Source organism: Lemur catta, chromosome 17 (assembly GCF_020740605.2).
Source record: "Lemur catta isolate mLemCat1 chromosome 17, mLemCat1.pri, whole genome shotgun sequence".
NCBI classification, from domain to species: domain Eukaryota; kingdom Metazoa; phylum Chordata; class Mammalia; order Primates; family Lemuridae; genus Lemur; species Lemur catta.
The window spans coordinates 24591729-24619092 of record NC_059144.1 but is presented as its reverse complement, the minus strand read 5'-3'; the positions used below and the strand labels follow the sequence as shown (position 1 = coordinate 24619092).

Genomic DNA, 27364 nt, shown 5'->3' with positions numbered 1-27364 from the left:
ACTAATAACATAACACAGTTGCCTCTGGGAAGAACTAGGTAACTGGGAGACAGCGGCGGGGAGGGGAATTACTTTCCACTGTATCTTTTGAATCCTGGGCATGTATTAGCTATTCAAAACTTCATGAAACTTCTGAGGAGGAGGGGAGAAGGAGGAAGAGGAGGAGGAGAAGCCACATGCTGGGCTGGGGGCTAAAGCCATCTGAACACAAAGTATTCATATGTGATGCTTTTTCCTGATGCTTTTAACCCGAGTTTCCCCTGAACTGCTCTCACAAATTCCAACTTTGGACCATAGCTAACAACACTGTAGACCCAGGGCCTTCATCAAAACCAGGAAGACAATTTTTGAAGATAAGTGCACTAGCTCTCTGCAAGGCACATGACTCTTTAATCCAGAAAGACAACTGGATTCAGACCTTTTCTTCAGAATCTTTTTTATTCATCATCTAACCAACAGAGCTGGTCAGCTTGAACCCAAACAAACTAAAACCGCCTCAAAAGGCCCGCCTCATTACAACACATCAGGGCAAAACCAGAAGTGGGGACAGAATTTGGCCTCAGTTCTTTTCAGAGAAAAACAAGCATGTATTTACACACAGGTGCCTCATGACGAACTGATTGGCAGTGCACCATAGGCACAAATCTAGCCAGTGTGGGAATCCTTGTCATTCATACAACCACCTCTTCCTCAGCCATAAACAAGCTCTTGCTTTTTAGGGGGGACGGTGATCAGCAGGTTATCTTGAGTGATGGCACCATTTGTTTACTCTGGAACTTTGATGGGGAGGCGACAACTTATTTTCTCCTTGAATCTGGGATGTAATAGCCTGTCAGAATATCTAAAACATGTCCTAGAAGACAGGTAGGTGGCAGCGGTTGACTTAATAAAGAGTTTATAGGGTAACTGTGTAGGGCCCTTTAAATATTTAATCCTATTGTTTTTCAGAAACCCTTTGTACCTGGGCTCCAGAGGCCTGTGAGTGAGGTGCCTCTTGGAGCAGTCACCCAGGGAAGGGAGGAGGGTGGGGAAGAGGGTCTGGGGGAGATGCAGGGGACAGAAATCAGCTGAAACACTCCATGCTGGTTCTGACTCGCTCCATCTCGTGCAGGAAGCTGTAGAACTGAGGCAAGGTTAATTCTGGGGAGAGAAAATTCAGCTTCAGGGAAATGTTTCCAACTCCACAGAATCATCCAAGAAAATTAATTCCAACCCAGGGATTTTTTTTTTTTTCTTTTTGGCTGAGTACATCTAAGCAGCTCTTCATGGGTAATCGATCAGAATAAAGAATTGAGAGCCTTTGAACACAGAAGGCTCTCAGCTCCATAGGAAGAAAACATGGGGGTGGTGTTAAAATGGCATAACTCCACAGCACCAAGAAAAGAAAGGGCATCATTCAGGGTGTTCAATATGACTTCTACAGCAAGACCTTCTTGCTCTTCAATCTTCTTCTTCAATCCCAGCCATTCCTTCTCCCTTCCCCTTTTCAATAAGGCTCAACTGTGGAGTCCCCAACCTGCCAATGGCTTATTAATAATGTTCCTCGTACCATCTGTTACTAGAAGAAAGGCAGTGGAACGGCTACTCCACGGCTTGCTTATGACTGTTTCCCGGGAGAGATGATTTGTGGTGAGCTTCACAAGCCCACTGACTGAAGAGAACATGGAAACAGTGAAAAGGCTTAAATGGGAATTCAGACTCACCTATATATAAATTTTCAGTTTGATTTCCTTTCTTAACCACCAACTTTAACTGATTAAAAAGAAAAAGAAATAAAAAATTCAAATTAAAATGATGACACTTGGGCAAAGAAATTCTTAAAACCCTTTTACCTAATTAAATGTCAAAGCATTCAGCATCTAACTTGAGAGTTAATATAGGAGCAATCTGGGTCATCCATCACCAAAAATTCTGATAATTCCCACGATTACAGGAACAATCAAACTTTAATGAATAATATTAGAATCTATTAATCTGAAAGTAGGCATGTCAGTGACCACGCCTTTGGCTGACCACATTGCTCTGAGATACACAAGGCACTTCAATAAAAACATCCATTTCAATGGATGTTTAAAGAAACCCAATGTCAATTTAATCATTTTTAACCAAGTCAAAAATCTACCCATTTTCAAGGATCAGGAGAAGACTTACTTGCCTTCTTGAAAAAATATACACTTACTTGTAAAAATATACTTCCCACTTTCTCCAATTCGCTGCTCCCAGATGTCACTGTGACACAAAAGAGAAAAATAACAAGTGGCTGGTTGAGGACTTACCCTGACGACCCCAATTTTGCAGGGTGTCCAGCAGAAGCCGTGTGGGGGTGAGCATGAGGGCAGCACGGTGTGCTCTTCAGGAAGTCACCCTAGTGAGCCACAGCTGGAAGCAGCTGCTGCACATGGACAACAATCAGGAGGGCAGCTGGTGGCCCAGCAGTGCCTGAGGACTGTGAACACATCCTCCCCAGGGAGGCTAGCCAGGGTAAAAGCCCTGCAACCCAACCCACATGACCCACAGGACCCGGCACTGGCTCTGCCTATTTACCTCCAAATTTCCACTCCATATCTATGAGCTGGTTAATCATCAGAGTCTGACCTATGGCCCATTGGGCAAGGGTGGGGGCATTCTGCTTCCACTGGAACAAAAGCAAAAGGCAAAGTCATAACAATTGGAAAATTCTCCCCCTCCCCGTTCGTTCTGCCCCAAACATAACCATGGTTAGTGTTTGTACAGTCAGTGGCAAGAATGCAGAACCAAAGGCTCAGCCCACATGCACATATCTAGGGACAGGGAGAGTATGGAGCAGCAGATGACAATATAAATGTTTTCTTTCATTCCAAGATTTAATCTATGTTGGAACAAAAACTGTATGATTTTTATACTCCAGTTAAATCAGAGAAAAACATTAGCAATACACTGAATAGTGCTGGTTAAACGCTCTATGTATGTCATTCATGAGAAGCCAAATAAAAACCTTAAGCTGAGGAAATGACGCCTATGATGGATGGTTTTGCCTTAGTCGGCATTTCCCATTTTTTTCACTTCACAAAATAAAAGCAAGGGATCTTAATTAACCTTGATTAAGAAGAATTATACCTTTTCAGAAAAGTAAGTGGCTTTTTCCTCACTAAGACCTGTAAAAGAACAGAAGGAGACATTAACATAATAAAAAGCCACAAAGACCAGTCACCTTGAGCAACCTTGGGCAATGACCTACCCAGAGTTATAAAATCAGCCTGGACCTGCTCAGCTGTAAGACTCTTCTTCAGTGCACCTGGGAAGCAAGGGATAAATTGGTTAAAAAGGGCAAATCAATGAATTAGTCAGCAATAAGTATTTAATGGGTGCAACCCATGTGACATAGAGGACAAAAGGAAGACCCAAAGACTCCATGAAGTCTCCAGCCAGCTGGGGGAGAAAGAGCATCTGAAACGACTGGAGTTCGAGACAGACAGCACCTTTGTTTATGATACAACACGACCCCATATGTTAGAGACAACAGAAAAGACTTCATGGATTTGGGGATGGGGTAACTGGTCTGAGGACTGAGTAAGGCTGCAGATCCCCAGAGCAAAGAGGCAGGGGAGTTCAACGCCAGGTTGGGCAGAAGGGGCAACAGCCTAGGGCTACACCATGGAATGTGTGGCCACTAGTCACATGTGGTTATTACAATTTTAATTAAAATTAAATAAAATTTAAAATTCCCCTCCTCAGTCACACTAGCTATTTCAAGTGCTCAATACCCACATAGGGCCAAGGACCACTCCATTGGACAGTGCAGATTCTAGGCCAGTTCTATCCACAGAGAAAGTACTACTGGGTGGTGCTGTCCTAGGAAATCAGCTTCCATGCAGTACACCAAGATGGTGTAACAGGGCCGGGCGTGGTGGCTCATGCCTGTAATCCTAGCACTCTGGGAGGTCGAAGCAGGAGGATCAATTGCTTGAGCCCAGCAGTTTGAGGTTGCAGTGAGCTATGATGATGCCACTGTACTCTAGCCTGTCTCAAAAAAAAAAAAAAAAAAAAAAAAAAGATGGACTAAACAGTTTGGCCTTTACAACTCACAAGTCACTTTCCAGAGAGGCTGTCAAAACTTCCTCTCAGAAGCCCTAGGAACACTTCCCTGTGGGGCCACTTTGTTCTGCTGGGCTCCAATTCCTGACAACAAAGCCAGCAAGCTGGCTTCTCAATGTTTAACCTGCAGGCTACAGCCCAGAGTCACAATTTGGCAACCACTTTAAAAATTTCCACTTCTTAGTCTGCCAGAAGATGACTAATTAAAGAATGAGAAGACATCCACCACCATCAAGGGAAGGTCCTAAACCTATACCCTAAACCCCACCCCCACCTCACTCCAGAAAAACAACCCTAAAAGCTGTTGTACCCAGTAAAATCAACCCTGTAAACAAAGGGAGGAAATCTTTTATCTCCAAAATCAGACTGAGCGAGGAAGCCACAGGAAAATAAAAAAGGCAAGACCCCAGGAAACCTTGGCCATAAAGGCCCTCCAAGAAGGAGGCTACTTCCTAGCCAATCCAATTAACTCATAACTACCATGTGTACAGTTCCTTAGTTTATATCTAATTCAAATCTAGTATTTTATTTGATGATCCCAAAACACTATGAAGTGCAGTTTATTATTATAACCTTTAATTCACCAGGAAACTGAAGATCAGAAAAGATTAAACTTTTGGGGGGAGAAAATTTGGCAAATACATATAGTCAGAAGTTGTACTGCCAAAAATTCAGTCAACAGATATGCCCCCAAAGCACACTGAGATATACAGGGGAAGCTCTTTAGCAACATGGGTAGTAGGGATGAAAAGTCATGAATAGCCACGGTGATTTTAAAAATCAAATCAGACTGTATGTCTCCTCTGCTTAAAACCTTCTGATATATCCTGTTTCACGCACAGTAAAACCCTTACATTGCCCTGCATGATCTGGCATCCTCTAGAACCCCTAAGCTCTCTCTGTTGCTTACTCTGCTATTCCTATAATATGCCAGGCAGGTCCCAGCCTCTGGGCATCTGCCCTTGCAGTTCCCAGCGAACACTCTTTCTGGGACCTGCACACAGCTCATCCCCGGGGTTGCATTTGGGCCTCCACCTGTCTCTCACCCCTTGGAAAGCATCCCTGACCATTCTACCTAAATTGCCAATGCCCCTCACTCACACCCTTGTAGTGCTGTGTTTTTCTACATTGCTTTTATAACTACTCGGCTTTATGTTCTATATTTATTATCAATTTTCCCGGTAAAACATTGGTTTGGTAAGAATAAGGACTTGGTTCATTTTGCCCCCTGCTGTGTCCTAAGCTCTTAGGAAAGTGTCTGGCACTATTTATTGGTTGGCACTCAATAAAAACATGCTGAATGGAAGAATCCACACAATGGAATACTATGCAGCCCTTCAAAAAGATAGCTCTTGATGTGCCAATTTGCAAAATATAATGAAAAAAGAAAAGGAAAGGTACAAAACAGTCTGCACAATATGATTCCTTTTGTGTAAGTAAAAAAGTTTATAATATATCCTTATTTATGTCTCTAATTATATCCTTATCTCATAGCTGAGCTGGCAGTTGCAAAACACATTTTTTCTTTTTTCTTTCAGAGATAGGATGTTGTTCTGTCGCCCAGGGCTGGGGTGCAGTGGCACAATCACAGCTCACTGCATCCTTGAACTCATGGGCTCAGTGAACAATCCTACCACCTCAGCCTCCTGAGCAGCTGGGACTATGGGTGTGAGCCACCACGCTCAGCTCAAAACACATTTTTTCTGAACGTGTGCACAACAAAATTAAGAATGCATATCTTTGGGGAAAGGGATTGAGTGGGGCTTTCCCCTTTCTTTCTTTCTGCCACTTTAAAATTTTCTAACCATGTGCATATAGAGAGTTATTTTGTTTCTGTTTTTTTTCTTAATGCAAAGGTGGTAGAATTGTAGGCTATTTTTGTTTCTTTTCTTATACTTTTCCATAATTAAAAAAATAAATGTTACTTAAAAACAAAAAACAAAAAAACGTTAAGTGAATTAACCAGGGCTATAATAGCCAGCAAGTGGCAGAGCCAAGCTGCTTATAGGCCAGAGAGGCGCCAACCCAACTTCTTTCTACTCCAGGTCACTCTGATAGGCTATCTTGGTGAAGCAGGACCAGGCAATGCCTTAACAGTTACTGACAGTGAAGGCTACCAAGCTGCAGGGGGACAAAGAGCAAGCTCTCTTCATCCTGAATTACCCTGGGTGGGCAAGACTCAGCCTTAAAAAATACATTTGCATCATGCTAGGCCTCAAGCTCTTAACTTCTTTTTCCGCTTTTTTCCAGGTGATTTCTTGGAACTAAGCAAATGCCAGGCACAAGACAGATCTGCAGCCTTTGACCCTATGTCAGACAGAAAGAAAACTGTATAAACCCTAAGGGCTGCAGTTACCAGAACACGTTACTTGGGGAAATTTAAGAATGTCCTTCTTTAAACACAGATAACCATCTGCGGTGGTTTTAAAAGTCCTTGGGCATCACTTCTCACCAGAACAGATGCCTCAGCTGTCAGAGAGTATGGGGGACAAACAGAGACAGAAGTGAGGGTGAGGGTTTGCCAAGACAGTTGGAAAATCAGCAAACATTGTTCTTCTAGCCAAAAATCTATGTGAGCTTATTCAGTGTAAGAAGGGAAGCCCAAGGAAAGGAATCAGGCCTTGGTGAAGACTCCTGGGGGAGGAAGCAGAGGGGCAAGAATGGTGAGCCGCATCTATCCTGTGAGTGCAGACCCTGAAGGCTGACCAGCTGAGTCCATCTGGGAGGCTCACAGGAACAGAGGTCACAGTCATTATGCACTTATTTATGGAGCACCCCCCACATGCCAGCACCATGTGAGGTGCTGGGAAACATCAACGAATCAAACAGACAACAAGCTCTGCCCTTGTGAGGTTTAGGTTCTATTGAGAGAAGAAAGACTATGCAATAATGTAACACATAAGAAAGCCATACAGAGTACTATAAGGTGACAAGTGCCATTGAGAAAAGCAACAGGGCGGGTAAGGCTGGCAGTCCTTGGGGGACATAGTTCAACATCTGATTAAATACCATTTGTGACTACTGCTCAATGCTGATTATTCCGTTTCTGTCCAGTCAGAAAGAACTCCTTGGGGAGTGGGAAAGGGGAGTTATCACCTTTTCATTAACACACAAAAAGAAAAAAAAAAACCATCAAAAAACCCCCAAGACCCAGTTACTGATTAACCACAAGGACCAGATATCTTGTTAAGCATTAAAATAAAAACAGGCTTAAACAGTAGCCCTGCTGCCAAGTTATCTGTAATCTTGTCTAGAAGGTATCACATAATGATAATGCCAATCACAACACTAGCAGCAGTACAGCTACCACTTATGTGAAACGAACACTTTATATTTATTATCTTCCTCGACTCTTATAACAAAGGATGAGGTACTATTAGTTCTCAGGTACTGTTAGGTCTCAGAGCTGTTTAGCAGCCACAGTGAGTAAGCAAGCAAGCACAGGACAACCATCAGGTAACCGAATGCTGGATCTATGTAGACCCTGATGGGAACAACCAACTGTAAACAAACAAAATTCATGAGACAATGGGGAAATCTGAACATTGATCGCATATTTTCCTTATAGATATGATAATGGCATTATAGTTTAATAAGGAGAAATGTCTTTTATCTTTTAGAGATAGAGAACTAGGTATTTAGGAATGAAATGATATGTCTGAAATGTGCTCTAAAAATCCAATGAGGAGACATGGGTGAGGTACAGATGAAATGATTTGGCCATGGGTTGATAATTGTTGAGTTGGTTTTAAGAATTATATGCTAAATAGTAAAATAAAAACATTTTTAAAAAAGACAAAAAAGATCAGCACTTCACAAAGCTTTTAGTTGCCCCTCCTCCTGCCCCCCCCAAAAAAAAGAAAGAAAAAAAGGAGGGGTTCATGGCTAACTATGTTTCACAGACACTAGTTAAGCAGGTTTCTTTACTGTAGGACTTTTCAGAGCCTGAGATATGTCAATGTGTATGGGAATCTCCAAGTTTCTAACGATGGGGATGTGGGGACAGTATTTTCTGACTCTGTCTGACCACTTTTTATTGATGGATGCACCAATTTGAGGAAGACTGATCTAGTGGGTTCTTGAGACTCCTTTAGCTCTAATAAGCTGCACTTCTACAATGAGGTCTTGCAGCACAGGCAGGACCAGGGTAAGAGAAGAGGAAGGGGATGAGGGCCCATAGGCTATTATATTGCAGATTAGATTGAAAAAGGCCTAGAATGCCAAACCAAGGCCTAAAGACTTCATTATGCACAGTAAACAGGTAAGAGGAGCACCATGAGCCCAGTTGTGCTGTAGCGAGTGCTCCAGGGCAAACTGGAATCTGGATGGGAGAACAGTGGTGGAGACATAACTGCCATAACGAGGCATGAAGGGCTAAGAAACTGTTCCGGGATGGCAGCCTTTGGGACTGGAAAGCAAGACACAGGAGGCCAAGGGGTAAGAAGGGGCCAAGAGACTTCCAAGCTAATATCTCAGATGCTTAGGAAACACTCTAGAAGAAAGGGGAATTTAAGCAGGAAAGCCCTGCAGAAAAAGCATAGTCAGACAGCCAGCCATGAGAACAAAAAGAAGAGTAAAACCAACAGAAATTGTTGAGAGCAAACGGAGAAGTACAGCAAATCACAGAGCTCAATTCTAGGCCTGAAAATCTCTGGGATATTAACTAATCCAGAGATGCATTAAGATCCTTCCCATTAGGTGAAGAAAAGTTTTATCTCCTAATTTGATACTGAGGCATAGGACTGAAAGCTAGTTGATCTATCAATAATTAAAGGCTACAGTTTGACCGGCACCATATTAAGTACTTTACATATATTAACTCATTTATTCCTAACACCACCACCATAAGCAGCTCTTATTAATCTATTTTTCACATAAGAAAACTGAGGCTCCAAAAGGATCTGTCCATAGCCAAATAGCTACATTGAGTGATATGACTCAAATCTGAGTGAGCCTGCAAAGCCCATCTCTTGACTGGTATGCTATGCGTTCCCCAATATTCTCTGTGTCTATAGAAAATGATCTGCTATTAATATAAATACTGATAATCAATCCTGCTCAAAAAATATTAACTCAACATCCTCTGGGAGGGTCACAGCATCTCCCAAATTCAGTTCAAGTTACTCGACATGTACTGAGCACCTGCTCTATGTCATTCCTTTGCTTGTACCCATGGTTTAGGAAAGAAGAGCAAGGCCTGCCCCTGACTTTGAGGAACTATCTGTTAGATAAACAGACACATACAAAACGGGCCTCAGTCCTCAGACAAACCATTCCCAGAGGTGTAGGCTGGAGAATGAGAATAAAGACTTGTGGTTCTGCACTTTGGGCACCCATCCCACAGAAATACTCACACATGTGAGTATAAGGAGGTTTTAAGAATGTTCACAAGGGTGAAAAATGAGAACAATTAAAAGGCTCAGCAATAGGAAATAGGTTACCTAAAAGAAGATATTAATACATTCAGGTCAGGCACACTGGCTCACACCTATAATCTCAGCACTTTGGGAGGCCAAAGCAGGAGGATCACTTGAACCCAGGAGTTCCTGGCCAATGTAACAAGACCCTATCTCTACAAAAAATAAAAAAATTAGCCAGGTATGGCTGTAGTCCCAGCTACTCCGGAGGCTGAGGCAGGAAGATTGCTTGAGCCCAGGAGTTTGAGGTTGCTGTGAGTTACGATGACACAACTGTACTCTAGCCTGGGCAAGAGAGCAAGACTTTGTCTCAAAAACAACAACAAAAAAATTCCTAGAAACGTGAAATGAAAAAAGATGTACAAAATATAAGCCACAAATGGTTAAAATGGTAAATTTTATATTATGCATATTTTACCATAATAAAAAAGGCCCCATTTAAAAAATTATTAGATTCAAGAGACATTGTCAAATTACTACAAAAGTTTCTGAATGCTTACTCTCAATTTCTGTACTCATTGTAGAGAGGACAAGAGGACAGTTTGGGGACTGAACTCAGGATGCAGACTGAACTTTGCTGTTCCACAGAACACCTCTATTACACTCTGCTGCCTTTTCCGGGTTCCCTCCCCAGACAGTGAGTCCCACCCTTGTCTGGCTCATTACTGAAAAAAATGCTCCCACTCAGTGCCTTGAGCATGCTTTGATGATTCATGCTTTGATGATTCACATTCAAGTTAATATCTCTGGCCATAGCTGCTAGGAGAGGTTACTCACCATTTGGAACCAGGAGGAGGCTTTTCACAATGCTTCTGAGGGGGCCAAGACTGATCTGATTGGTGGTGGCAAATTCAGAGAGCTGAGCTAGAAACCTTTCTACCTGCAGAGAGGGAACAGCACAAGCCAGGCCTTCAATTTGTGAGCATCTCAGGACCATAGACCCATGATCAAGAACTCTCTTCAACACAAAATGCTTTACCTCTTTTGGCTCAGTTAGGAAGTGGAAAAGCACTTCTGTCAGGGCTGAGAACTGCTGTCAAGAAAATAACACAGAACATCAGTAAAATTTCTACTCCTGCATCAGTGTGCCACATCCCATCCAACTATAGACCCTTGAGAGAGAATAACAACTGACAGGTGTCGGTACCTGTTTTGACCATCTTAAAGTTACAAATGTTCACAATACCCACCACCAGTGTCAATATATCTGTGTTACTATATTGTCTGAAAAACACAAATATTTTATTGGGATGCTTGGGAGATACATACTGTGAGACTGTGAGCATAAGCAAGCAGGTGCACATATACGTCTCCAGGATCCGAATACACACACACACACACACACACACACACAGAGAAACGTGTGCAGAAAGGAAAAAGGTCTGAAAGAGGAAATCACCACAACATTAAGAGAAGTTACTTCTATGTGGTGAGACTGTGGATGATTTTTATTTTCTTCTGTTTTGCCTATCCATGTGTTCCGGTCCCCCCCACTCCAAGACCCCCCATAAATATCTTGCTACTTGCATAAAAAAATAGTAAAAAAAAAATTTTTTTTTGAGACAGTGTCTCGCTCTGTCACTCCAGATGGAGTACAGTGGTGTCATCACAGCCACTGCAACCTCAAACTCCTGGGCTCAAGGGATTCTCCTGCCTCAGCCTCCCGAGTAGCTGGGACTATAGGCACAGACCACCACACCTGGCTAATTTTTTCTATTTTTAGTAGAGACAGGGTCTCCCTCTTGGCTCAGGCTGGTCTCAAACTCCTGAGCTCAAGCAATCCTCCTGCTTCAGCCTCCCAGAGTGCTAGGATTACAGGCATGAGCCACTGCGCCTGGCAAAAAAATATTTAATTTTACCACTTCATTTATACACTATCTTAGAACAGTCTCTTATTGTTTTGTGCGTGTTAATCTTCCTTTCTCTTTATTGGTACTGTGTGGATGGGGACTGAATGTTTGCATTGTCACTGAATGTATATGTTGAAGCCGTAACTCCCAATGTGACAGTATTTGGAGACAGGGCCTGTTAGGTGAAAAAGGTTAAATGAGGTCATAAGAGTGGGGCCCTAACTCCACGGGGCTGGTGCCCTTATAAGAGGAAGAGACACCAGAGTTCTTTCTCTCCACCATGTGAAACACAGTGAGAAGGTGGCCATCTAGAAGCCAGAAAGAGAGCCCCTACCAGCAACTGAATTGGCTGAGACTTGGTCTTGGACTTCTATCCTCCAGAACTGTGAGAAATAAGTCTATTGTTGAACCCACCAAGTCGTTGGTATTCGGTTATGACAGCTCAAGCAGACTCATGTTCCCTCCTAACAGGCAGTGTGTACAGCATAGTGGGAAAAATCCAGACACCAGAGTTTAAAAGACCCAGATGAATCAGTGTTCTGCCATTGACCACTAATGTGAACTTGTGCAATCACTTAGCCCCTGTGTCTGAGTTCTCATAGAGAAAACAAAGGCAATAATACATTGCTTCCAGAACAATACTAAAGGTAGCATGTGTGAAGCCTCTAGCACAGTACCAGGCCAGAAGCTAAACAAATGGTAGCAATTACCATAGCCATAATTAGAGTCACTATACCCTTTGATCCACTTTCCAGGAGCAATACAACTTTTTTCCCCCTTAGGAGTCCTTATTTTCTATAAATAATACAACATCAAAAAAAAATTATAGGCTATGTTAAATGGACTTAACCCTTCTGCTATGACACCTTAAACTCTGCATACACATCTGCCAGGGCTCTTTACTATTTTATTCTAAAATGTATTCTATTTTAAAATATAAAACTAGCTTTTGAAAATATAAAAGTAGGCTGGGCGAGGTGGCTCATGCCTATAATCCTAGCATTCTGGGAGGCCAAGGCAGGAGGATTGCTGGAGCCTAGGAGTTTGAGGCTAGGCTGAGCAAGAGCAAGACAAAGTCTCTACAAAACATGGCAGGGGGATTGCTGGAGCCCAGGAGTTTGAGGTTGCAGTGAGCTATGATGACACCACTGCACTCCAGCCAGGCAACAGATCGAGACTCTGTCTCAAAAAAAAAAAAAAAAAAGTAATTATGTGCAAGGTTTTAACACATTTACTGCCATCTGCCATGTGAGTTATATTTAACTCAGGTTAATTTTGAACCTGGGGCACGTGCAGCGAAATCCTGCAGTTGGTTCATGAAAATCTTACTTGCTGATGTTCTTATTGTTACAATTAATATTGACAGTTTAATTCTAAAAACATGGTTTGCATTGCATATAACTCACACACAGAAAACAATACAAAATAACAAATTAGAAAGGATCGTTTTGTTTTAATAAAACATCATGGCCCCAGGGAAAAATTTTTTTCTAGTGTGGCAGTCAATGTGTTAAAAATACCCAACCAGTACAAAAGAATATAAAATAAAATGTCTCTCTCCTAGGTCCCACTCCCCACAGGTAGTCACTGCTAACACCTTCCATGCCCTTATGGTCATTTCATTTTCATTTAATTTTTTAAAATGCAAATGAAATCATACTGAACCTATTCCCTGCACCTTGACTTTTTCCACTCAATTACATTTTAGAGATCAGTGGTGTCAGCAGATATAAATCTATCTGGTTCTTTTAACAAGTGCAAGTCAACTGTATAGAGAGCATAATTTAGCTCCCTAGTGATGAACATTAGTGTGTGTGTGTTTGTGTGTGTTTTGTTGTTATTAGAAATATTGTTGCAAGGAATATCCTCCCACATGTTTCTTTGTGATATATACAAGTATGTCAGTAAGATAAATTTGTAAAATGTATCCTAAATCAAAGGATATATGCACTTTAAATTCTGAGATAATGTTGCCAAATTGGCTTACAAAGAAGTTGCATGGGCCAGTCTCGGTGGCTCACGCCTGTAATCCTAGCACTCTGGAAGGCCGAGGCGGGTGGATCGTTGGAGTTCAGGAGTTCGAGACCAGCCTGAGCAAGAGCGAGATCCCATCTCTACTAAAAATAGAAAGAAATTATATGGACAGCTAAAAATATATATAGAAAAAATTAGCCGGGCATGGTGGCGCATGCCTGTAGTCCCAGCTACTGGGGAGGCTGAGGCAGAAAGATCGCTTGAGCCCAGGAGTTTGAGGTTGCTGTGAGGCTGATGCCATGGCACTCATTCTAGCCTGGGCAACAGAGTGAGACTCTGCCTCAAAAAAAAAAAAAAAAAAAGAAGTTGCATGGATTTACACTCCCACCAGCCAATGGCATAGAAGTGTAGCCTTTCTCAAAACTTCCTAAATATTCTCTGGAAACATTCTAATGAATGTTGGTCCAGGAGTTGTCTCTCTACAGTAAGATATTGGGTATTATCCTTGTATAACTGCTGATTCTATATAGTAAAAACAGGAACAGTCAGGACTGGCTTAAGAAATGTGGCCCCAAATGGTTTCTGAGCTTTCCTTTATTTCTTAATTTTTTTTCCCTGCAAATCTGTGGAATTGTCAGATCTCTGACCAACTGTACTCCCTATGCCACCCAGGGCCTTCTAAAAACCCAGCAGCTGAAAAGACCTCCAGCTGCTTTTCCGTTTCCAGGCCTCCTGCCAGCCCAGCATTCAGACCCAAGCTAACTTCCTTGTCCAGTCTCTCTTCTCCCCCCACCAAGAGAGTCCTCAAGCTAATCTGATCTGTTGGCTGTTACTGCCCCCCCCATCCCTATCTCTCCACCTTTCCAAATCCTTGTTATCCTTCAAAGCTCTGCCCAAGATACCAAGACACTCCCAACAATAATCCCAGCTACCAGGGAGGCTGAGGATAACTTGAATCCAGGAGTTCAAGGCCAGCCTGGGCAACATAGTGAGACCCTAGACTCAAAAAAAAAAAAAAAGAAAAGAAAAGAAAACAAAAAGAAAAAGAAAGGGATCTACCCAGATTCTCAACATCTGAGGCTCCCTTTTGAAACCTTGCCTGAGGGCACCTAGAGTTTCCAACCCTGATAAGGAACACAAACATGTCTTAGCAGAGAAGCTAAGTTGCATCTTTGTAGGGCTTTGTATCCTCACAGCACCTTAAATATTGTAAGTGCACAGTAAGCATTTGCTGAATAAATCTCCCCTAAACACTTTCCCAATCCACCTGCATAGGTGCCTCTCCCTGGAATGTTCACCCACCTATGACTATCTATCCATGCAAATTAAAATCTTAACTATTCTCACCAGCAAACATATGAAGAAATCCTCAAGGTCATTCTAGACTAGAGAAATGCAAATCTGTAAAACAAGGAGATATCACTTTTCACTTATCAGGTCTGCAAACACAAAAGTTTGATTAGGATGCCAATACTGGTGAAAGTACAAGGAAGCAGATAGGCTCCCACATGGTTTTTGAAAGGATACATTGGGGCAATCTTTCTAGAGGGCAATTTCACAATAGGCATATAATGAAATGATCATACGCCCTGACCCAGTAATCCCATTGCAGAAGTATACCCCTCAAATGTGTTCCAAAAAGTAAAAAAAACAAATTTTTTGAGAAACAGTCTTGTGCTGTCGCCCAGGCTAGAGTACAGTGGCATCATCATAGCTCACTGCAACCTCAAGCTCTTGGGCTCAAGCAATCCTCCTGCCTCAGCCTCCTGAGTAGCTGGGCAGGCCATGCCACCACGTCCAGCTAATTTTTCTTTCTTTTTTTTGTGGAGAAGAGGTCTCACTCTTGCTCAGGCTGGTCTTGAACTCATGAGCTCAAACAATCCTCCCACCTCAGCCTCCTACAGTGCTAAGATTATAGGCGTGAGCCACCACACCAGCCCCCAAAAGTAAATGTTTTAATTCAGATATGTTCCAGGCACATTTATATAAAACTGTTCCTTGAAAGCCCTGTTCATAAAAACAAAAAACTGAAAGCAATTTAAGCATCCATTAATAGGGAACTGGTTAAATAAATTATGGTAGATCCATTGCAAGGAATACATCATGCAGATATCTATCAAAAAGAATGCAGTAGTTCTGTTTGTGCAGAATTCAGAAAATATCCATCATACGTTACGCTTAAAAACAAAAGCAAGATGAAGAAAAAAATTACAGAGTGATTCTCTTTTCGTAAAAAAACATTTTAAAGCCAGGCATTGTGGTACATGCCTGTAGTGCCAACTACTCTGGAGGCTGAGGCAGGGAGGAATGATTGAGCCCAGGAGTTGAGATTGCTGTGAGCTAGGCTGACGCACTGGCACTCCAGCCCTGACAACAGAGCAAGACACTATCTGAAAAAAAAAAAAAAAAAAAAAATGTTTTTTTAAGGATACCCATGTATATGCTGGAGAGATGAAGACTTTTTTCTATAAAGATACACAAGAAACTATGAAAATGATGACTTCTGGGAATAAGAGAACATTTTATTTTACTTTTTATACCTTTGTATACTGTTTGAATTTTCTAACTGTGTGTGTTGCTTGCATTTATAGCTAGGTAAGAGGATTGGACCATTTGTTTTCTTCTTCTTTTGTCTTTTTTTTTTTTTTTTTTGACACAGGGTCTTGCTCTGTCACCCAGGCTAGAGTGCAGTGGTGTCATCATAGCTCACTGCAACCTCAAACTCCTGGGTTCAGGGATCCTCCTGCCTCATCCTCCTGAGTAGTTGGGACTACAGGCATGTGGGCCAACACACCCAACTAATTTTTCTATTTTTTGTAGAGATGAAGGTCTCACTGTGTTGCTCAGGCTGGTCTTGAAATCCTGGGCTCAAGTGATCCTCCCTCTTCAGCCTCTCAAAGCACTGGGATTACAGGGATGAGCCACCAAGCCTGGCCCTCATTAATATTTCATATGGATTAGATATTGAAATATAGTAGATTCAAAAAATACAATCATATGCCACATAATGACTTTCAATCAACAACGGACCACATATAAGACAGTGGTCCTATAAGATTATAATGGAGCTGAAAAACTCCTATCACCTAGTGATGTTGCAGTTCATCCAAATGTTGCAGCACAATGCATTACTCACGTGTTTGTGGTGATGCTGGTGTAAATAAACCTACTGTGCTGCCAGTTGGATAAAAACAGGAATACAGCCCCGGGTGTAGTGGCTCACGCCTGTAATCCTAGCACTCTGGGAGGCCGAGGTGGGAGGATAGCTCGAGGTCAGGAGTTCGAGACCAGCCTGAGCAAGAGGAGACCCCACCTCTACTAAATATAGAATGAAACTGACTGGACAACTAAAAATACATAGAAAAAATTAGCCGGCCATGGTGGCACATGCCTGTAGTCCCAGCTACTCGGGAGGCTGAGGCAGAAGGATTGCTTAAGCCCAAGAGTTTGAGGTTGCTGTGAGCTAGGCTGACACCATGGCACTCTAGCCCAGGCAACAGAGCGAGACTCTGTCTCCAAAAAAAAAAAAAACAAAAAAAACATATATAGGAATACCAATTATGTACAGTACATAATATTTAACAATGGTAATAAATAACTACCTTACTAGTTTATGTATTTACTATGCTATACTTTTTATGTGTTTGTCTTAGTTTTTAACACAAAGATTTAAAAAGTAAAAAAAAAATTAAAAAATTAAAAAATAGAGATGGGAGACCACTTGTAAGCCTAGCACTCCGGGAGGCCCAGGATGAAGGACTGCTTGAGCTCAGGAAGTGGAGACCAGCCTGAGCAAGAGGAAGACCCTGTCTCTACTAAAAATAGAAAAAAAAAAAAAAAAAAAAAATTAGCTGGGCCTGGTGGCACATGCCCGTAGTCCCAGCTACTTGGGAGGCTGAGGCAGGAAGATCCCTTCAGCCAGGAGTTTGAGGTTGCAGTAGCTATGATGATGCCACTGCACTCTATCCATGGTGACAGAGTGAAACCCTGTCTCAAAACAATAAATAAATAAATAAATAAAAATAGAGAGAAAAAAAGTATTTTCGTGCAGTTGTACAATGTATTTGTGTTTTAAGCTAAATGTTATCACAAAAGTGCCAAAAACCTAAAAAAATTTAAAAAGTTTATGAAGTAAAAAGTTATAGTAAGCCAAGGTTAATTTATTATTGAAGAAAGGAAAACATTTTTAATTTTTTTTTAGAGATGGTGTCTCACTATGTTGCCTAGTCTGGAGTGCAGTGGCTATTCACAGGCATAATCAGAGTATACTACAGCCTCTAACTCCTAGGCTTAAGTGATCCTCCTGCCTTAGCTTTCCAACTGGGAATATAGGATGTATCATTGCACCTGGCTAGAAAAATATTTTTTAAAATAAATTTAGTGTAGCCTAAGTGTGCAGTGTTTTCATATAAAGTCTACAGTAGTATACAGTAATGTCCTATATAGGCCTTTCACACTCACTCACTGATTTACTCAGAACAACTTCCATTTCTGCCAGCTCCACTCATAGTAAGTACCCTATATAGGTGTATCTTTTCTTTCATATATCTTTTATAGTGTATTTTTACTGTACCTTTTCTATGTTTAGATACACAAATACTTACCATTGTGTTACAACTGCCTACAGTATTCAGTACAGTTAACATGCTGTCCAGGCTTGCAGCCTAGGAGCCGTAGGATATTCCATAGAGCCTAGGTGTGTAGTAGGTTTGTGTAAGTACATTCTATGATGCTTGTACAATGACAAAAATCACCTAGCAATGCAGTTCTCAGAATATCCCCCTCATTAAATGACACAGGACTTTATATGACAATGAATTTCCCATTTTCTTTTTTAATTTTAAATGTGGCTACTAGAAAATACAAAGTTAGACACGTGGCTTACAATTTATTTCTATTGTGATTAATTCACATCAAGCTTAGAACATGCCTAGCATTATAATCATCATTATAAGTTTGGCTTTTATTCCACAAACAAGCCTAGTGCATGTGTGGGAAGTTGTGGGGGATGCTGCGAGGAACGAGAGAGCGCCCACCTCTCGGGAAGTTACAACTTGGGGAAATACGTGCAGCTTTACAGTGGTGGTAAGTGTCATTTTAACCTATTTATTTCTCTGCCTTGGTGGTATGAAAGGGGCATTCCGAACAGCACAAGAGCAGGAAGCCTCCAAAGCTAACTTCGCTGGCACCTGCAGCCTGAGTAGGGAGAAAAAGGCTCTGCCGTCGCCGCCGTGAAGGACGGGCCCCGGCTGTGCAGCGTGTACGGCTTCTCTCCACCGAGACTTCCAGGAACTGCCCTTAACCGGGAGGCGGCGTCACCAGCAGCCTTGCCCCAGACCCTGGGCTCCGGCCCACAGGGCCCCACTGTGGCCTGGCTAATACTAACGCCCACATCGGACCCCGGATTAGCCGCCCCCACGATGCTGGGACTGTCCTCAATGCCCGGGCTCCCTGGGCCTCCCCACCGAACCCTCCGTTCGGACCCACCGCGCCCCAGACTCCCTCCGGCTCCCGACTCCCTCAGGCATTCCTTCAGTCCCCCAACTCCTTCGCCCCACCAGAACCTCCCCCCGCAGCCCCTCTAAGACCCGGCAAGCTCTCCTCGGTCCCTGGACCCCCCCCGAAGTCCCCTAGGCCCATCTCTGGGGTCCCCCCAAACCCCTTAGGCCTCCTGAGACTCCTCGGCTCTCCAAACTCTCCTCGGACACCAACTCCCCTCAGCCCCTGCGCGGACCCAGCCCACACGCCCCAGTCGCGCCCCAGACGCCCCCTGGGTCCAGTCCCCCCAACTCCCCACAGCCCTCAGACGCCCTCGGCCGACCCCAGCGAACCCCCTGGGCCCAGCCTCGCGCGCGGCCTCCCCCTCCCCCCGGCCTCGGCGTCCCGCGCCCCGGCTCACCTGCGCGCCCAGCTGGTTCAGCTGCTGCATGTCGCCGCCCACGGCCTCGGGCACGGGGTCCTGTGTGCAGTGCAGGCGGCCCATGCTGCCCGCCCCGGCCCCGCCGGTCCCGCCGCGGCAGCCGCCGGGCTCAGCTTCCTCAGCCGCCGCAGCCCGCCGCCCGCCTGGCAGCGCGTCCGCAGCCGCACTTTCGCCACAGCCGCCCCGCCCCCCCGCCGGCCGGGGGCGCCCTCGCCGGGCCGCGGACACGCGCGGCCGCTGGGCTTCGTGGGCGGCTGAGGGGCAGCGCAGCGCCCCGCTGGGTGACCCCTGGGCACAGCGCTTGGCCTCTCTGAGCCTGTTTCGCTAGCTGTAAAAACGATACCTGGGGTGGCTGCTTAAATGACTTAATCCTCCAAGACCGTTTGAAGCAGAGCCTGGCACGCAGGAGGTCTTCAATCAATGGCTAGCTGCCACTATTGTTGTCATCGTTATTATGCATTCAGCAAATAGTTATTGCACGCCTTAGATGCCAGGCACTGGGGACACGGAAGGGAACAAGGCAGGCCAGGGTGGCCCTCGGAGGGCTGACGGCAGAGCAGGCACTAAGTCCCAAACTTGGGCGGGCATCAACATCACCTAGTATAATGCCCATTGCTGGGCCCCGCCCCCAGACTATCTGATTAGAAAGTCCTGGGGTGGAGCCTGAGAAATTGCATTTCCCACAAGTTCCTAGGGACCACACTTTGAGAACCTCTGAAGTGGAGGAAACTGACCTATCAAAGGTTACTCAAAAGAGTGCAAGGGCTGTGACTGTGCGGGGCAGGGCGATGGTGAGGTGGGTGAGGGGATCTTATTGAGAGAGTGATCAGCCCCTCAAATATTTTAACTCCCATGATCTCTCTTTCAAGGGACCCCCGCCGTCTCCAGGTGAGTATTACCCTGATTGCCATTGGACAGATGAGAAAATGGAGGCATGCTCCCCAGAGCCTGGGAACTGACCCCCAAGAGCTTCACTAAGCCCTTAGTCCAGACTCCAGGATGGGGGGGGGGGGCTGGAATGGGGGAGGGAGCAGGGATGTAAATGGGAAAGGTTGGCTGGCCTCCCTCCCTGGCCTTTTTTCTCTTCTCTTGCCTAAAAATTCCTTCTGGAAGGGTATGAGCAAAATGTCTTGTACCCAGAGGCCAAGCCCATCCCTTTTGGTCATTATTTTCATACATACATTCATTCAACAAATACTGAATGCCTACTTTGGGGCAGATACCATGATAGGTGGTGGGGACCCCATGGTGACAAAACCAAATGCAGTGCCTGGCCTCTGAGAAGTCGGAGCTTACCCAGGGAGGCAGATGTGTGGGTGAAATTAACTGATGCCAAGAAGCACAAGGTGCTTCCAGAATGTATACAGGTGGCAGTCTGAGTCAGGAGTGCCTGGAGGACAGTAAACCTTCAGGTTACAGACAGGGACTGAACTCAGAGGCCCTAGTCACTCCCCAAAATATTTTTAACCTTTTAAAAAAGATCCCTGTTGGGGTATTATATTTATCAATATTTTTAAGTGTTAAATCAACTTTGTTTAGATATAACTTACATACAATAAAATGCACCTGTTTTAAGTTTGTTTTTTTTTTAATTTTTGACTTTTTTTTTTAAACATCCTTAAGAAAACCAGTGGATTTCTTTAATTTCTGCTCCCACAGTAACTGGTGCTGAGTCACCCAATAAATACTGTATTTGTGGAACTGAATTAGCCCGTGTGACAGAAAATGTTGAAAAGGAAAGATATTCACTTGAAACTGCCACCCAACACTGTAGTAACACAGCCACTATCTTGTTTTCCAGTCTTTTTCCACATTGCAGGTCACTGGGGTTTCTGTGATTTGTTTTGTTTTCACACATTCAGGTCTCCCCCACTCCACCAAGCTATGTAATCCCTGAGGCTCCCAGTGTGGTCCTTGGACCAGCAGCATAAACAACAGCTGGGAGCTTGTTAAAAATGCAGACTCTTGGGCCTACCAGACCTGCTGATTCAGGATCCGCATTTTAAAAATCTCCAGGTGATTTGTGGGCACATTAAAGTTGGAAGTACAAACAATAACAACCATTTTTTTTATATAAAAATTTTTTTTTTTTTGAGACAGAGTCTCACTCTGTTGCCCGGGCTAGAGTGCTGTGGTGTCAGCCTAGCTCACAGCAACCTCAAACTCCTGGGCTCAAGGAATCTTCTGCCTCAGCCTCCCGAGTAGCTGGGACTACAGGCATGACTACAGGCATGTGCCACCATGCCCGGCTAATTTTTTCTATAAATATTTTTAGTTGTCCGTATAATTTCTCTCTATTTTTAGTAGAGACAGAGTCTCCATCTTGCTCAGGTTGGTCTCGAACTCCTGAGCTTAAACGATCCACCTGCCTTGGCCTCCCAGAGTGCTAGGATTACAGGCGTGAGCCACCACGCCTGACCAATAACAACCATTTTTAAGTGACCACCATATGTAGGGCTTGATTTTAACCACCTGAATGCCCACCATGTATAGTGATAATGATACTTTGCATTATCTACCTATTGTCACTCATATTACTTCTTCTTCTTTTTTTTTTTTTTTGGTGCCAAAACCCAGGAATGAGCCATCATTTATATTTTAATGTTTATCACATTTTGTTATTGCTCTGGTATACACATCTGTCTCCCCCACTTACTAATTATGTTGTCTTGGGCAAATTACTAACCTTTCAGTGCTTCTATTTCTTTTTTCATTTATAGAATGGAGACAATAACAGAACCTACTGGGAAAGATGAAATGAGACAATGCTTGCAAAGCACTTAGCACCCCTACTAGCCCACAGTAAGTGCTCAGTAACTTCTTGTTATTATTTCAATTTTTCAATCTTATAAAAAGAATATGGCAATAAACATTTCTGTACACAATCCTTTTTCCACATCTGATTATTTTCTGTCAGAAAAATTTTTAGAAAGGTCAAGAGATATTATGTTCAGACTTTCTGGGTTCTAAATATGACATGGGGGCAGGGGATGAAGAGAGGCTGGTTAACAGATACAAACATACAGTTAGATGGAGTAAGTTCTAAAGTTTGAGAGCAGAGCAGGGTGACTATCCTTAACAATAATGTATATTTCAAGACAGCTAGAAGAGAGGACTTGACATATTCCCAACACATGGAAATGAGAAATACTCTAGGCGATGGATATCCTAAATGATCTGACTTGATCATGACACATTCTGTGCATGTCACAAAATATCACATGTACCCGGTAAATATGTACAAAAATTATGTCTATAAAAATTTTTAAAAATATCACAAGGATGGATGAACTTGCAAGGCAGACTAGATAATTACCCATAACCAGTCTTTCTGAGAATACCCAGAAATCAGCATTTTAGCCTAAACAGGGACCTGATGCATTTTCCTGCTCTCCTTCTAACCCACATCCCCTGCAACCCAAAGGAGAAGACACTCAGGTCCTCTAAGAGAAACCTCACAATCCCAGACGATGCCATTCGTGGCTTCAGTGATAAAATGCTACCTAAACATCATCACAAAAGGCTGTGTAATATTCTACTGAGCAAGAATATAGTAATGCCCACAACTAATCCCTATGGCTGCCCCATGATTTTTCTTTTTAATTAAGAACTTTGCAACTAATAAAGCAATAGATTAAAAAAAAAAAGTCTTTCCAAAGTTCTCCTTCACAATCCACTTTCAGAGGAAGGAAGAAGCGGTGATTACTGTTAATGCGATAACTTTGTAGCAGGAAATGCAGGCCTGGGCCAGGCCTCCCTTCTAGAGAAACTCCCACCCCCACCTCTGACTTAATGAGGGACCCCACTCCCTTCATTCACTTTAAAATGTCCCTGTGGAGGGCTACTCTGTCCTCACACCCCTACCTCCTCCCCCACCCCTGCAAATGAAAGGAGTTCATTAAGGAGTAGCTTCTCAGGCAGGGAGAATTCCTGCTGGGAATTTCACCAAGGGGCCAGGTTTTCCCTAGGAGAAAGGTCTGACCCTTCACACTCTGAAATGGCAAAGGGCATTTTTTAAATTAAACTTTTAATTTTGAGATAATTCTAGATTCACATACAGTTGTACAATATAATACAGAGAGATCCCTTGTGCCTTTTACCCAGTTTCCCTGCATGTACAGATTCCACAGTATCAAAAGCAGGATATTGACATCAATACAGTCAAAATACAGAACTTTTCCATCACTGCAAGGATGCCATGTTGCCCAAGGACAAGCCCCAGGTCTTCTTTCTACCAGAAGCTAGGAAAAAAAAATAGTGTGGACATTTTCATGTTTCTATTATTGTTATCCTCATGGTAATCTTCAATATTAGCTCCTTTATTATAAAAGCACATAAGAAAAATGTAAAAATACAGTTGGCCTAGACGCTTGACATCTGTGTTATAAAAGTCATTGACAAAGGAAGGCTGGGAAATTGTTCCAGAGTGAACAAAACTAAAAAAGACAAGATCATTAAGTGCAATGTGTGATCCTGGATGGAGGTAAACATCTGCCATAAAAGACGTGACACTTAGAAATAGTTAAAATGGGAGCTGGACACAGTGGCCTGTGCCTGTAGTCCCAGCTACTCTGGAGGCTGAGGCAGGAGGATCCTTCAGCCCAGGAATTCAAGGCCTGGGCCATATATTGAGACCCTATCTCTACAAAATAAAAACAATAATAATAATCAAAAAGAAATAGTTAAAATGGTAAATGTTATGTGCTTTCGTTAACTATAGTTTTTTTTTTAAAGGCATTATTGAGAACAATAATTTGAACATGGACTATAGATTAGGTCATAATATTGTATCAATGTTCAATATCCTGAATTTGATAATTATATTTTGGTTATGGGAGAATGTCTTTGTTTTTAAGAAATACATGCTGGTAAAGGAGCATGGATGGTTCAGAAAACAAAATGAGTGTTGTATGAAAGGACAGAAGGTTAGCACTCCCCTTGACAAGGATGGAAGAGGCTCTTGGGCCTGTACAACACACCAAAAATTAAAAAAAAAAAAAGAAAGAAAGAAAACAAAATGAGCCAACATATGGAGTGATGCAGAGATTATTCAGTACTTTTCAAATTGGCTCTGAGCTTATTGGAAGGAAGCCAGAGGGAGAGTATTTTTTTATCCTTCCACAGGTAAATTAATGTAGATACTTCTTTATTGTTGGGCTTATAGGATAGTTCTAGTTCTCTGAGTTCTGTGTAGGATGTGGTGAACACCACATGAATTTTTGCCTGTTCAAAAATTTCCCTCCAAATCCCAAGATTTTTTGCTGAGATAAGTTTTAGAAGTAGAATTCCTGGGGTAAAGTTTAAGCCTTTTTAAGATCCTTGCACCTAAGCTCCAATGGACATTTAAGCTCCCCTTTCTAGAAATTTGCTTTTTAAAGGGCCCTTTGGCAGTTCCTACTTCCAGGGTGGAGGTGATAATGCCTCCACCTTTTGGGAATCTCACCCTTCATTTCAAATTCATGGTGGGAATCACTTTGCCTGAGAATCTGCTTTGTTTTTCTCTGCAGAACAATTATAAAGTGAATGCCTGGCCTGCTCCGATTTAGGACTGCAATGCATCTCTCTGCTGGGTGCTGTGAGCACAACATGAGGTGTAACCTTGGAGGAGTTACCTCTAGAACTTTCTCTTCTAGACTGTTTTCATCATCTGAAAGATGGAGGAGTCCATTCATTCATTTAGACAGTAGATATTTATTGAGTACCTGTTATGTGCCAGGCCCTGTGCAAGGTGCTGGGGACACAGCAGTGAATAGGCAGACTACTGCTCTGCCCTCATGCTGCTCACAATCTAATAGTAGAGACACACCCTATGTGAAGAGTTACTCAAAGACATCACAAAGGAGATAAATGCTAGGAAGGAGAGTTGGGAGCAACCCATCTGGCAAGGGGAAGCCTGGTGTGAGGAGGCCTGAAAGATAAGCAGAAGTTAAGGGGACTGAGTTGTCACCCTCTGTCAGCTCTGGATGATGAACCATCCAGGATGGAGCCTTGGGGTCTTGGGCATGACACCCTCTCCCCTCTCCCCCTACTCTGCAGGTCAGCATAACTCAGTAATGATTTACTGGCCGGCAGGCAGGGTTATCTGTGTATATGGACTTCAGGAAGCTTGGAGGGAGAGGGCAGTGACCAGAGGAGATAAGGGCAGGTTTGGACAAGAGGGACCCATCCCTTCTATGTTTATCTCAAAACAGTAGACCAGGCAGAGGCTGGACCCAGAGCAAATCTGAGAAGTAGAATCCAGGAAATAGAGAGAGGAGTCAAGAATGATACTAAGGTTTGCAGGATCATTCCATTCTATACCATCTGTCTCATTTGACAGTGGAGGAGTTAGGAGCCCAGAGAGGGGAAGACATTTACCCAGGGTCACTCAGCCAGTTAATGGGTGAATGAGAACAGAATGCAGGCTGCTGACCTCCCTTTAACCATCTTACCTCCTCAGGAGTCAAGCCTGAACCTCCAAAAATAAAGCAAGTAAGGTCCAGGGATACTTTCTGGTGTGTCTGAGAGTAGGGGTGAGATATTGATGAGTCAGGGCTTCAAGGGAATAAACATTTACTGAGCGCCTAAAGTGTGGTAGATGTGATTCCTCCCCTCAGGAAGCTTAAAGTGTGGATGAATTATAGTCAATTATTTTATTTCATGAACATCTCCAAATTGGGAGAGGCCATGGGGTATATTCCAAGGAGCAGAATATACTGTGTGTTATGATGATGGTGGCTGGTGGAGTAAGGGATGCCATCTGTTTCAAGGCCCAGAATGGGTCACTTCTGGACCCCATGTCAAAAGCCACAAAGACAAATCACAGACTTTGATCTGTGATGGAGCTTCTACTTAGAAGGACCACAGTAAGGAACCCAACAGTAATAACTACTATTATTATAGGTAACAATAATAAATAATTTAAGCATTTATTCATTTGCTGTCTGGAGAAATGGGGATAAAATATTATCTATAGACACAGAGACTACTGCAGCATGAAGGGAGGGCTTTCTTGTCTTCCATTAAGGACCACTGTGCTATGCACTGTGCAGAACACTTAACTTGGATCTGATTGTGTTACTATCCTACCTACTGAAAACTCTGCAAAGACTCCATTGCTTAAGGTCTGTGTGATCTGGCTCCTTCCTCCAGCTATCTGCTCCAGCCACATGGGCCTCCCAGCAGTTCCTCCTGTGCCTCAGGACCTTAGCAAGTGCTGTTCCCACTGCCCAGAACACATTTCCCTCCACCCTTAGCCTGCTTAACTCCTGCCTCCCTTCAGATCTCTACCCGACCTTCCCTTTTTCTGGGAAGTTTTCTCAGGCCCCATGATCTAATTAATCTTCCTTTTCTAATGCCCTGTCTTTCTCTTCTTTGCATTGAATACAATTGTAATCTCACAAGTACTTTTGAGATAAATTTGATTCATGTCTGTTTCACTTACTCAATTTTAAGCTCCAGGAGGGCAGGACAAGGAATGAGTGTTTTTGTTCTCAGCTTAATCCCATCCTTACCACACTGCCTTGCACGTACTTACGGTAAATTTGACAATTCAATAAATATTCACACTTTTGCTTCTCCAAGGGTTCTCTTCAATGACAGAAACAAGGAAGGAATTTCCATGCTGGTTCTGCAGGGGATAGAGAGCATGGGGTACCAGGATAAGGAGGAAGGGTGCTCTCCCTCGAATCCCAACCCCTATCCACACCCCAGGGTACCTCTCTCCTTTAGAGGTGGGGGGGGAGGAGGAGGAGAAGGAAATGCTGGCAGCAAAGCCTCAGGAGGATAGAATTTCCCTGCCTTAGAAGATGGGGGGAGATTCACCTCCCCAGACAAAGAAAAGTCAATGGGGCTGTAGAGTGAGCAAAGGGCATGGTTCTAGAAGTTAGAGAGACCTTAGGATTCATCTTCCTGCCCACCGATGACTTGCTGTGTGATTTCAGCTAAGTTGCTGCTCCTTTCTCGGCCTCAGTTTTCTCATTTGCAAAATGAGGCTAATAGTACTTATCTTGTATAAAAAAAATGCATGTAAGGACCTCATACTCAGTGATAATAATAATTCTAACAATAATGTTTTTTAATTTGTCTTTTTAAAAATCTTTTTGCTCAGTAAGTTCTGAGCTAAAATTTAATCAGCACTTACCATGCTC

The 27364-nt window shown here is 43.2% G+C and overlaps 1 protein-coding gene, 1 long non-coding RNA gene and 1 pseudogene across 3 annotated transcripts; 2 read left to right on the top strand and 1 right to left on the bottom strand.

Moving 5' to 3' along the window:
* Positions 1-411: 411 nt before the first annotated feature.
* COMMD7 (COMM domain containing 7) lies at positions 412-19430 on the bottom strand. Of its 2 annotated transcripts, none has more exons than XM_045528834.1 (9): positions 19215-19430; positions 10471-10521; positions 10269-10371; positions 3218-3274; positions 3097-3134; positions 2545-2635; positions 2180-2229; positions 1704-1752; positions 412-1140 (listed from the first exon to the last, which is right to left on the bottom strand). In XM_045528834.1, the coding sequence occupies exons 1-9, from the start codon at positions 19296-19298 to the stop codon at positions 1064-1066; spliced, it is 600 nt and encodes a 199-aa protein (XP_045384790.1). In that variant the 5' UTR covers positions 19299-19430; the 3' UTR covers positions 412-1063. The 2 variants fall into 2 exon arrangements, with proteins under 2 accessions (XP_045384790.1, XP_045384789.1); XM_045528833.1 differs by having other exon boundaries at positions 10471-10524; positions 19215-19369.
* Positions 18375-24782, top strand: LOC123622452. The gene is made up of 3 exons (XR_006729499.1): positions 18375-18400; positions 21956-22037; positions 24743-24782. It is a non-coding gene; the product is annotated as an uncharacterized LOC123622452 (long non-coding RNA).
* Positions 24139-24225, top strand: LOC123622969 (annotated as a pseudogene).
* Positions 24783-27364: the final 2582 nt, after the last annotated feature.